A 12,164-nucleotide genomic window follows, 5' to 3' on the forward strand; every position below is an offset into this window, starting at 1 on the left:
AACCAAAAATCAGTGGGGGCTAATGCGTATATATATGAGACTATATGTATAGTTTTGATGCTGTGGGAATTAAAGAAAATCCTAAATGAATTCAAACTTGTGCATGTTTAAGTCATTAAACATGCTGTACAATCATTCCACTCCAGAAAACAACAGTTCAAAGACATCATTAACATTGATGTACATCCATGGCCATGATGAGTGGATGTAACCTTGAGAACACAACTGTATATTAGCCGGCACTGACATTGTTGAGTGATTTCTGCATGTTTGCAAATAAGATCATGCAGTGGGCTCTTTTTTTTTCTGTTGTGTCACATTAGTTTAGTGCCGGTTAAAAGTTCACAGGTCAAACGATGAAACTGGAAGACTTTCAAACACTTATTTTTTCATATTCTTATTTTATCTTAACTCTTAACTTGCTATGCTAAAAGCTTAGCATAGCAAAACAGAAATAGAAAGCTGCAGAACCAATCCAAGTTGGCATAATGCAGAGTTACAATAGTGATGCAAAACTCAAGTATATGTCCAGTATCGGGTTCAGTGCACTCTGGAAATTCTTTTGTGAATTTCATGTGTTACAATAAATCTGCTCTTAGCAGCAGAAAGCATTTCATTGAGCTTTCTCTTGCAACATGAAGTAAAATACATTTCTTTTAGTTGTAGTCATGCCTACATCAAAAGCCTATTTGTCATGAATGGAAATGGCTCGTATCTCATTAGAGCAGCCAAATAATCCCAAAGTACAATCAGGCTAATTCTGTGTTATTTAGGAAACCGGGTAATTACGTCAACCACAAAACTGCCCGTACTGGTACTGATGGTGATCCTTCACTGTTACCACAGTGTCCTATATTGTTCCATATTAGGAAAACGGAAACCAATATTGTACCATAAAGTTTCACTGCAATCTATGCAAGATGTCAAACATTAATAATATACACGATAGAGCAACTCTGTTTAGTTGGCAGGGCTTATTCCCAACGTTAATTTGGCAGTTCATAAAAAAAAGTGGTTATCCTCAGTTGTAGCAAATGTGGCTGAGGAAGTTAGTAAATAACCAGGAGCTGATGAAACCCCATCTAACCAAGAAACACTTATTAACATATTAACTTCTATGAGAGTGTGTACTGAGAAATCTGACAACAAAAAAATGTTTCTTTCAACTCGATTCCTAATCTTTAGGGAGTTTGTATGCATTAAGCTATTACTAAGTAGTTCACAGGATGACTTTCATAATGTAATAGCACTGAGAGGAATGTGTGACACAGACATGCGTTTGAGTCATAACCAGAGTGAAGAGTCAGCTGACTCGATATCACCAAGACAGCCCATGCATTAGCAGCCCAGATATAACATGGTAAAGACAAGCGAGTTTTCAAGATGCACTTAAGTTACTTTCTCTGTTGAAGATCTCTTTATTGAAGATAAAAACCCAAACAAAATATCAGTGTTTGGCCACAAGAGACTCAGAGTTTCACAGTGGATACATCCTCTGTAATAATGTGATTTGGTGACTGTGACACCCATAAGATTGCCCTCTCACTGCCTGTGGCTTGTTTTTGGTTGCAGGATCCCTCGTTTAAGGACAGCGTTCTTGGCTTCAGGCAGCTCACAGACCGAGAGCTGCAGATTTTTCCTGGATACAAGTAAGCTCTTTCTGAAAAACGCCAATGAAAGACAAGACACAAATAAACAAATAGTTAGCCACATAGTCAGCTGTTTACATACAGTGTGAACAAGTTGACTTTGAATGTGTGGTAATTAATTAAAGAAACTACTTGACCCCATAAACTCTGAACCATGAAAAAATTGCCAGAAAATTTAAATTAAAAAATGCAATGTGTATTTAAATGTATGACCAATTTAAAAAAAAAAAAAAAAGGAAAAATTACATTTAAATTTGAATATATGAGTTTTAAGTTGTATTTTCTTTGCGACATCTGACATTTGTAACCCTAACAGGGTTAGGGTTGTAAGTCACACTGAGGATGTTGACTCATGTTTCAAATAACATAAAATCATGTTTAGTTTGATAAACATGAATTTAAAAATGCTAAATGTGTGAATTTCACTGTATTACAAGCGTCCCACTAAAAGTTACCAGTATTTTTTGTGATTGAATGGACAATGTTGCACAACCAGCAGTTTTAGTGAAACATTTGCTTCTTATCATTTGTTCAGGTTTGGGTGGTTCAACACTGCTCTCATGATAGAGGGTAAAACATACTTACCTTGGCTTATGGAGTGGTGAGTGATCACCTAACTGACTTCTCATGTTGTATCAGTATTGATTTATTTAGTCCAACCTCCTGAGTTAGCTTTAAAATTCCCAAAGTATTTGACATTGTTTGAGATCAGTTGTTTTTATATTTTACCTTTAACATAAGACCATATCGTGTTTACAGTTTTATAATGTTGTCCGATATATATGCTGTACCTGGTGGACTGAAATGATCCCACAATACTGAGTAACGTATACTTGAGACTTCATCCTATTATGTATTAGTAATAAGAGTAATAAACATGTAGTCTTCATTAGGTTCTTGTGTGTTTAGCATCGATGCTCCTTAATATAAAAGGTTTTCTAGTGCACAGTGTTTTTATTTGCAGGTTGCGAAAAAGGGGAGTGAAATTTTATCACAGGAAAATAAAGTCCTTCAAGGAGGTTAGTGAAAGTTTTCAGTGTATTGTTCTTGCAAGTTCTTTATACATTCACCGGACACTTCATTAGGCACACCTTCTAATCTGACTTAATTCGTCATGGGATAGATTCAGCGAGGTGCTGGAAACATTGCTCAGAGATTTAGGTTCATGTTGACATCATTTCTTGTAGCTGTCTGGTCTCTCTCCTCTGACCACAGGCATTTTCACCCAAAGAACAGCTGCTCACTGCATAGTTTCTCCTTTTCTGAACATTTTCTGCAGTGTGGGAAAATCCCAGTAGGTCAGCAGTTTCTGAAATACTCAGACCAGCTGGTCTCCCATTAACAACCACACCACACGTTCAAAGTCACTTAAGTTACTTTATTTACTCATCATGACGCCTGGTTTGAACTTCAGCTGGTCGTCTTTAATGGTGTTTTGCTGACTTATGCCCAGTCTGTACTATATTAACATTTATTACTGAATGTTGTAATGTTTTACAGCCTCCAGACAAGTTGAGCAAAAGTTATCTGTCACCATGTTTGTTATCTCCTATCATCCTTGACTTTTTTTAGCTGGCTGAAACCGGAGCAGATGTGATCATAAACTGCAGTGGGATGTGGTCAGGCCAACTGCAGCCAGATCCAGACCTGAAACCAGGCCGTGGCCAGATATTGAAGGTGAGAATATACAGGGCTGTGTGTATGTACTGCACAAGAGATAAAGGAATGACGGAATGAACTGGCGTTTGTTTGTATTTCAGGTCGATGCTCCCTGGCTGAAGCACTGGATTATTACCCACGATTTCACCAAAGGAACATACAATTCACCATATATCATTCCAGGGTAGTACAAGTAACATGCCACACTGATAAGCACTGAACTGCAGAACCACACAGCTGTTGACTTATAGTATTACTACATTTGCAGTTAGAGGATTTTATATATTTCACCTTAAAAAAAAGTTTTCAAATGTAGTAGCTCTAGTAGTTACTCTCTGTAGTTCAGTCGCTATGTTAACAGCTGCAGCACTTTTTCGTATTGATTTGGGGTTGGAGTACAATGAAGACAGAAAGCAAGAGCTGTTTTTATCAGTGTGCAAAACATTTGTGTCCGCAGAAGTCGTCTTGTGACGCTTGGTGGCGTTTTCCAGATGGGAAACTGGAGTGAACAGAATAGCTCTGTCGACCATAAAGAAATCTGGGAAAAAGCTTGTCAGCTTGAGCCTAGTCTCAAGGTACGATGATTTCAGCAAGGCCATAAAAAGATATGATGATTCAAGTGTGATTAATTATTTACAGTAAGTGTTCTGTGGTGCTGAAGTTTTTAACATTTTTCATTTTATATATTTAGACCTCATTCTAAAAAGATGTAACTGAGTGTCAAATTTTCAGTTTCTGAGTTACCTTTATTATTATGTATTTGTTTATTTATTGTCAGTTCTGAAAAGCTTTCATCTCTTTGTTCTCTAATCTCAGCATGCCAGGATAGTCGACGACTGGTCTGGCCTCAGGCCAGTTCGCAGCAAAGTCCGACTGGAGAGGGAAGCCATATGGTCTGGTGAAACCCCCATAGAGGTATCCTTTTAAGATCTAAGTAGCGGAACTGTAAATACATATTTCTGCTATTAATTGTCTAAAATACTGTGGCATTATTCAGGTGATACACAACTATGGCCACGGAGGTTTCGGACTCACCATTCACCGAGGCTGTGCCGAGGAAGCGGCGAGGCTCTTTGGTCAGATCGTGGAACAAAAAGGCAAAGGTCCAAAAGCTCGCTTGTGAATTGGTGTGCAGAAGTAACGATTGATGCTCTTTTTTTTTTCCCAAATGTCAGCATCAGTGCATATATTGCTCCTAGCCTCCACTAATTTAATATTAAACATCATTTTCAAACAGTCTCATGCACCTGCAAAGTTAAGGACAAGGCCACCATTGTTAATTAAACAATGGCACATATGTAAGACAATCGTGCTGAAATCTATTTGAGATTTGGATAATTTGAGAAGCACTTTTTATGTATAAACTGTACATATTTTTGTGAATTTTTTAGTGCACTAAATGCAAGATTTGCAATGAATTTAAAATATTTAACTAATTAATAAAAACACGACAGTTACTTGTCTTTGAAAGATCATTTACTACAGTATCATACACATTTACATCCAGTGCGTTGACAAGGATCTGTGCACACAGACACGTAATGCAGCTCTTCATCTCAAACACTGGCAGGTAACAGCTCATCAGACCTATACTCGTTAAATAAATACAGAGATTATTTTTTTAAACAAAACTTCCCTCAGTCCATCTCCTCGTCACCTCTGTTACAAACAAAAGCAAAGACAACAACTAAACCAGGTATTGATACATTATTTACAGAACGCAACATCCCGCTGTGGACATTGGGAAACGCAGCATCAAAGTCTGCTGAAGTAGGGCACGAGATGCATCAACGTCTATAGATTATGACACCACATACATGTGTGAATGTTTTTGTATTTTTAAATTATGTAAACCTTGCTAACTAGGCTCAGTCAGCTTTGGATGTTGAGAAACTGCTCAGATTTAAATGATCAAACACTTTAATGTTAACGTAAATACAGGATCCGTGGAGCGTGTTTGTGCTGTAAATATGAGAAGTTATTATCTTACTGATGTTAATATCTTCTGGTGAAGGTTTCAACAGATCCCTCAGCTTGCTATAAAGAATCTGTCCTGATAATGATCAAGAGATGAGGTGGTATTTTCAATGTTACCTGCATTTTCCATGGGTCTTTACCGTGTTAAAATGTGAACTAATACTGACACAAGAACAACACATACAACACAAGAGTTCAAAAGGATGCTCGGTGTATGAAAGCTAGTGACTTCCTTTCACCTCTCACGGCTGAAACTATTAAATAACCCCACACCCTTTTCATTCAGATGCCCTGTTGTTTTGATTGTGTGGGATTTTCCTTCAATCTATCAATGCTCTGTTTTAAAAAATAAAGACAAGTGTGATTAGTGTATTTCAGCAGGCAAATTGTGCGCACAGGATAATGCTGTTCCTTACATATGTATCTACGCCCACTACGTTAGCAGAAGCAGCTTTCTCATAGGTGTAAGAGTAGGTCTCTCGACCACAAGCTAAATAGGTAGTTTTAAGGCTTTTTGAAAAGAAGATAGTTGTTTGACCTTACGGTATCCCTTTTGCTTCTCTTGGATTAGAAAAGCTTGATTAAAATACTTTGGTTGAAGTATTAGAATTCTCTCTTTACGATTTTCCTCCCCCATTCACTCTCACACTCATGTAGGTCATTTGGTCTTTCTTGATTACCCTGTGTGCAGTTATACAGTGGCAAACTTGTGAGAGCAATGGTGTTTAAAAGACTAAAAAAGTACAATGACATGTACATGTAACTACTGTGTTGCCTGGCTTCCAGCCACTGCGGTGACTAAACTGAAGATCATTGAAGGGGGGCAAAGATGAACACAGAGAGCTGGTTTTGTTGTCTTCCCTCTCCTTGCTTCTCTTCTTCACTGTGGTCTCCTCTCAGCTGCACTGCAGCTGATGCATCCTCAGCCCTGGGAGCCGGAGCTGGAGTCAGGGACTCCTCCAGCGCTGTGGGAAGAGGCCCTACCCATCATCTCCTGTCCCCACTCACGGTGGCTGGACTCCTGCAGGCCGCGGCCTGTCGTCTCAATTGGCAGCGCGCAGGAGGCGATGGCCGCGAAGAGGCAACAGCAGCAGTACACTGACAGAGCCAGGTACACAGAGGACTCCAGCATCACCTGCAGGATGAAGCCCATGGACAATCACAATGTGTGACACTAACACTCTGACATTTTTGTGCAGTGTTGTCATGGGAAAACAAAGTGTTACCTGGGCAACAAACGGAGTTATTAGGGCACCAACCCTGGCCATTCCACTGCTTGTTCCCAATCCTAAAGCTCTGGTCGCTGTTGGGTATACCTGCAGAGTTTCAGAAATACATAGGAGGCTGCCAATTTTCTAATTCTGCCCTGCAAATGTGTTTTACACAGTAGGAGCAAAACTGCTCACTGTGTAGATACCTTACCTCTGGAGTGTACACATAGGCTGCCTGAAACCCTCCTGCAATAAATGCTCTGGCGATGAATATCAACACTGTCATGGAGGCTCTGCAGGGGATAAATCAGTATCAGTAAATGGACAGCATTACTAATTCTTAAAGTATTTAAAAGCCTGATTATAGCCAGTTGTGCCTTTACCTCCCAACACAGCCATAAAGTGGAATAATACACATAGAGAAAACGAAGAAACACAGTGCCATGGTCTTCCTCCTTCCCAATCGATCGATAGCCCACAGCGTCACCAGCAGTCCTGTACAACATCAGCATACTCAGACCCCTAAAATCAAACTGCATGCTCTCACATAGTAGAAAAAAAAATGCAGGTGCAGCCAATCATATTGAGACACCAAAATGAGTGCCTGCATGAGTGTAAAAAACAACAACAATAGAACAAGAATTGAAGCAAGAAGAGAGGAGGCATTTATATTAATGCATAATAACCAGCAGGTGGTCATATTTGTGCATAATTTAGAGCAGAATTTGCACAGTTTTTAATATATTGAACAACAAATTTATGAGAGCTTGGTGATGTGTACCTGGGAATTCAGATAACGTAGTCCACAGCAGGTCTTTGTAGTCATCAGAATTCAGGTATTTACACTCTAAGCTGCATCGGAGCTCCTCCTTATTACCTTTGGACACTAGAGGGAGTTACACCAAACAGGATGCTTCAAATCCAGCACTCAGCCTACTGTCTGTGATGCTTTTTGCAAAAACATAACCACCATAAAGTGTGTGAAGCCCTCTATCAGCATCTGACTCACTTCCACATGCGCCTCCCTCCTGAAACAGCTCTGTGGTGAGCAGCACCAGCCCATAGTAAGAGAAAGCATTCGCAAACCTGCATGAACAGACACAGATCAATTCATGCTGATTTGCTTTAGGTAAATCACTGGACAATGAAAACGCAAGGTTTTCGAGAAAGAGGAAGACATTATCAATTGCTAATTTACCAAATAAACCACAGCAGGACTGTGGTCCAGCGGAAGTGAGATGAAAATAAGTCTCGAATCTTCCCACGATCTTCCTAATAAAAAATAAAAAAACAGCCATAAAAAAACCCTCAGAACACAAATGGAAGTATGATAGAGGGTACTTAATGTACACAAAGCATTTAGAGTTTTTGCAGATGCACACCGCACCTGTCTGGCGGCAATCAGTTTTCCCAGTGGCATGGGTGCTCCGTTCTCAGTGGCAATCCGCTTCAGTGTGTTCAGAGCCTTTTCCTGATTCCCTGTCAGCACGTCGTATCGAGCACTCTCTGGCAGCCACTGCTCCCACCCACCAAAAAACAAAAGAAAAATTAGGTTGATAAAGCTGTAATCTATCATGCTTCAAATTGTAGAGCAGCTCAAGACTGCCAACATACTTACAAAGCACAGAATGGCAAAAATGAAGAGAGGAATGGTAGAAAGTCCGAGCAGCCAGCGCCAGCCCAGAGTGGGCATCACCAAGATCGCTAAGAGGACCTCAAATACAGTGCCCAGTGCCCAAAATATCTACGACAGCAGCAAATGCAGGTTTTAGGGCTGAGAAGGTTTAAGTGCTGAAATGATATAAGATTTGTGCACTCCATACCTCAATAAGCAAGATGCATGTGGCTCTGGACTTCATAGGCAGAAACTCAGCATACAGCGTCACCCTTACAAAAAGAGGCACTTTATTATGAACCCAATCGCCATACATTACAATTTGATTATTTTTTTTGCTTTGTTTTTTCAAGATGAAGGGTTACTCACGACTGAGGTGCCCCTCCAATGCCGAAGCCCACCAGTGCACGGAGGACAAGGATCCAGCCGTAAATAGGTGCAAAAGCACTCATCAGGCCGTAGAACATCGTCCACAGAACACTCAGCTTCAGACCCTGCATGTGTATACAATCAAGACATAATACACTGCTAAATAAATAAATAAGCAAAATCTCACTCTGGCATAATGAAGCGGCTCACTCCTGTTGTCTAGTATGTACTAAGAAACCCTAACTCTGTAAATCATTTGGACCTCTGACTGAATGCTATTAGAACTTACTGTCTTTCTGCCGTATTTGTCAGATATGTTCCCCCAAAGAGAAGAGCTGATCATCATCCCGATGAACACTGCCTGTATCAAGAAGAAAGAAAAAAAAAACAGAAAAAAATCAAGTCCCAGTCAGATTGCAGCCAAAAGTTGTCCGACATAGCATGCACATCCTCTTATACACTGTTCTTAAACTGTCGGTAGTATTTGGTTTTGGTTGAGCCACAAAAATGTGAATGTTTAGGGTCTTTAGTAAGTGAACCTTAATTTCCTTGTTTGAATGATATTCTGTATTTCACTCTGATTCTAAATAAGACTTTCAGATTCATTAAGGTTGCAAAGATTCAGCACATATCTGAAGTGTGCTCAGGCCTTCTTTTCTTCTCCATTTGCTGGCTCCGTTTTAATCCAAGCACAAAATCATCCCTGGGAACTCAATGAATAACTGACAGGACGGTCATATTGCACTGCAAGAGGAGGACTTTCACAGACATAAGAGAGACATTACCGATGTAAGCAGTGCCACTTCCAGGCTGGGCAGTCTCCATTCACAGTGGAGCTGTGGAGCTAAGATGCTGAGGATCATCATCTCCATAGCATCAGCCATCTGAAAACACACAAAGATACTCAGTGAATTCATATGCAGTTGTCATAATTACATTGTATTGTGCTTATTTAAATGAAAGAGCAGTTCTCACCCAGGATAGGCCAGTGAGGATGGAGAGTTTCCACTGAAATGTCCCAAAGCCTATGGCTTCTACGGCATCTTCCACCATGAATGTGTCTGAGAGAATGAGGGCGTGCAGCAAGATTGTACTTGAGTCTGAGCCCAGGAGCAAAATGTAAGACCTTAAAACAGCTGTCTGAGAGAAATGAAGCCATGCCATACTGTACCATCAGTTGGATTAGCAAACTCTCGAGGTACTGGAGCTCCCTCAGTGAGCGCCACAGCCTCCAGATCAGTCTGCTCTGCAATCCTTGCATCCTGCTCTCTGCTCTCAACATCTTCCTCTGAGCGTGTGCTCTCACCTGTGCGACGGAAGCGGACAACACTACAAAAAACATAAAGAAGAGGATAGAGTATATCTTATCCTAAGCTCAGGAGAATGAACTTATCTGCAAGGCAGGTCACAGGAGTTTCATAAGACTGGTGTCAGAGCAATGCTGAGTGCAAATGAGAGTCAGAGGCTGTTGCCTTGGTGATATGAGCTTTTCCTGGCTTTGATTTTGTGTATGGGTGATATTATTCTCCAATGGAGAAACCATATCAGGCCAGCAGACAGGTTGGCACACTCCACTTCACTGCCAGACAAGCTTTTAAAGGCTAAGAGATGCACATGTGAAGGATGGAAGGGATACTCTTCTTCTACATGCAGATAATTGATAGTTTGCTCAGCCTGAAAGACTAAAAAAGAACACGGAGAGTGGGACGTCTTAATCACTGTAATTACATAACATAGGCTACTTTCCACTGCAAGCAGGCTATCAGTATTACAGATGAGTTTGTGAGATTTCCGGGGAGGTCTGTGTTCCCCTGTAAAGACTATAATTTCCCCTTTCAATCTCTCTGGTAAGAAATGCACACGGGAGTAGGTAGTTATGCTGCAGTGGACTGCTCTGACATGTTTACCTTCCCTTTGAAACAAAAATAAAATGTGATTTTAATTTTTTTTAGCAGGATTCTGAAAGGAGACTCCTAAATATCTCTCACTAAGGCTAAGCTAGACTGTCATGGGCCAGCCTTAACGCATGTGCAGCAGGGCTGTGATAAATTGTCTTATGGCAGTAAACATAGTAAAAAAAAGAAAAAGAAAAAGAAAATCATGTTTAACCCCCCAAAAAAACTTATTAAGCTTAGAAATCACAGCCAATCTGCTTCCGGTAAATAAATAGTTTCTTAGGAAGATGCTACGCCTGTAAACAAAATGCCTCCAGTAGCGGAGACAGAAGACGCGGTGTTATTGTTCTTTGTTTCTCTTCTGTCTGGGAACACATGTGTGGATAATAAAACTGCACGATCGGTGCTTTTGAGCAGCTTCAGGCTATCTGTGGTCCAGGGAGCTAATCAAAGGCGACGCGAAGCCGTCAGAGGGCGATGCGTCGGACAATCACGCAAAGCCGGGAGGAGAAAATACACAGAAAAAGGCGTTGGTGTGCAGACTGCACCGTACTCACGGCAGCTGTCTCAGCTGGAACAGATCATCGTCCATTTTGGTGTTCATTGGCCGACGGTCCGTTTGGCATCATCGCCGTTTACATGGTCACGACGGGCTGCGATTTCAGCACCGAGGAGAGCGATCTGCTCCGGGTGTCCGTCGACAGCCAATGAGAGGCTGCCCTGCGCGAGTCACAGCGCGAGACTCTCGGAAAGGCATGAGCTCAGGAGGGTATAAGACCGCATGACTGCTGATTACACGAGCCAACACATGACGAGTTATCAACACTGACGCTGGAAACCAGACCGGGAAACGCACAACACAGATGAATCGGAATTTTTAAAGCTGTAACGTGAAAGTTACTGAAAGAACACCCAGAAGCGAGTGTACGAGTGGGGTTGAAACTATTAGTACAACTCGATGCAAGTTTGCTATATATTTAAATAATAATAATAATAATAATAATAATAATAATAATAATAATAATAATAATAATAATAATAATAATAATAATAATAATAGGGGTTAGGAAATAAGTTACAACAAGTGACGTAACCAGGGTTTAAAAATTAGTAAGGTGAAGATTTTTTTTCTCTTAAGGTATCATATTCCAGGTGTAGATAGATTAAATGTGAGACGGAAACCTGGTAGAAGCTTTCCCTTTTACGCTTTTAGAGTCACATAGCTTTCGTGTCAAAACTGGCAGTCTTTAAAAAGGGCACTAGTGTTTCCAAGTACTTTTTTGTCTTCATTCTGAGCGCTATACCAGTTTTCTGTTTAAAAGAGTCCAACAAACATCCTTTTTAAAATCTACACTCTTGCTTGGTAACTGCACTCGTGTGCTTTCTTTGAGATAAATGGAAGTTTCTTTGGCATTTTGTTTTCTAAGCCAATGAATTTCACATACACTCACGGAAAAGTCACGTTACGGCAGCAAAGTGGACAGTGCAGAACAAATAGATGCGGTATAACTTATAACCAGTGTTGGGTAAGTTACTTTAAATTAGTAACTTAGTTACATTACTAGTTACTTCTATCAAAAGTAACTCAGTTACTTCAAGTTACTCGTTACTTTCAGAGTAACTAGTTACTAGGGAAAGTAACTTTGGTTTTACTCAGAATTCTCTTGTTAATGTGTTGCTTCCGTAACTGGATACCCAGCAAGATTGCCAGTCTTCTAGCTTGCTTACTTGCCACAAGTGCACTGTGCCACCTACCAATAGAAAGGAAAAAATAATGTGCACATTTCCA

At 40.4% G+C, this 12,164-nt stretch overlaps 2 protein-coding genes across 2 annotated transcripts in view; one reads left to right on the forward strand and one right to left on the reverse strand.

Annotated features, from left to right (window-relative positions):
• LOC102302393 (D-amino-acid oxidase) overlaps positions 1–4,471 on the forward strand; it is a 6,132-nt gene extending 1,661 nt beyond the window's left edge. Inside the window, exons 3-10 of the mRNA XM_042218426.1 lie at positions 1,573–1,649; positions 2,185–2,250; positions 2,614–2,668; positions 3,222–3,326; positions 3,410–3,492; positions 3,766–3,883; positions 4,125–4,223; positions 4,306–4,471. Of these exons, the coding sequence (XP_042074360.1) occupies positions 1,573–1,649; positions 2,185–2,250; positions 2,614–2,668; positions 3,222–3,326; positions 3,410–3,492; positions 3,766–3,883; positions 4,125–4,223; positions 4,306–4,431 (729 nt within the window). The 3' untranslated portion in view covers positions 4,432–4,471. The remainder of the gene's footprint in view (positions 1–1,572; positions 1,650–2,184; positions 2,251–2,613; positions 2,669–3,221; positions 3,327–3,409; positions 3,493–3,765; positions 3,884–4,124; positions 4,224–4,305) is intronic.
• On the reverse strand, positions 4,460–11,216 carry svopa (SV2 related protein a). Its single transcript, XM_005916353.3, has 16 exons — positions 10,933–11,216; positions 9,652–9,809; positions 9,456–9,541; positions 9,266–9,364; positions 8,770–8,841; positions 8,481–8,605; positions 8,320–8,383; positions 8,115–8,240; positions 7,884–8,012; positions 7,695–7,768; positions 7,506–7,582; positions 7,278–7,382; positions 6,880–6,991; positions 6,708–6,789; positions 6,512–6,601; positions 4,460–6,420 (listed from the first exon to the last, which is right to left on the reverse strand). Exons 1-16 carry the CDS (start codon positions 10,977–10,979, stop codon positions 6,208–6,210), a joined length of 1,659 nt encoding a protein of 552 aa, XP_005916415.1. The 5' UTR covers positions 10,980–11,216; the 3' UTR covers positions 4,460–6,207.
• Between the last annotated feature and the right edge of the window lie 948 nt (positions 11,217–12,164).

Source organism: Haplochromis burtoni, unplaced genomic scaffold (genome assembly GCF_018398535.1).
Source record: "Haplochromis burtoni strain Fernald_Lab_line unplaced genomic scaffold, NCSU_Asbu1 Contig_18, whole genome shotgun sequence".
In the NCBI taxonomy this organism is placed as follows: domain Eukaryota; kingdom Metazoa; phylum Chordata; class Actinopteri; order Cichliformes; family Cichlidae; genus Haplochromis; species Haplochromis burtoni.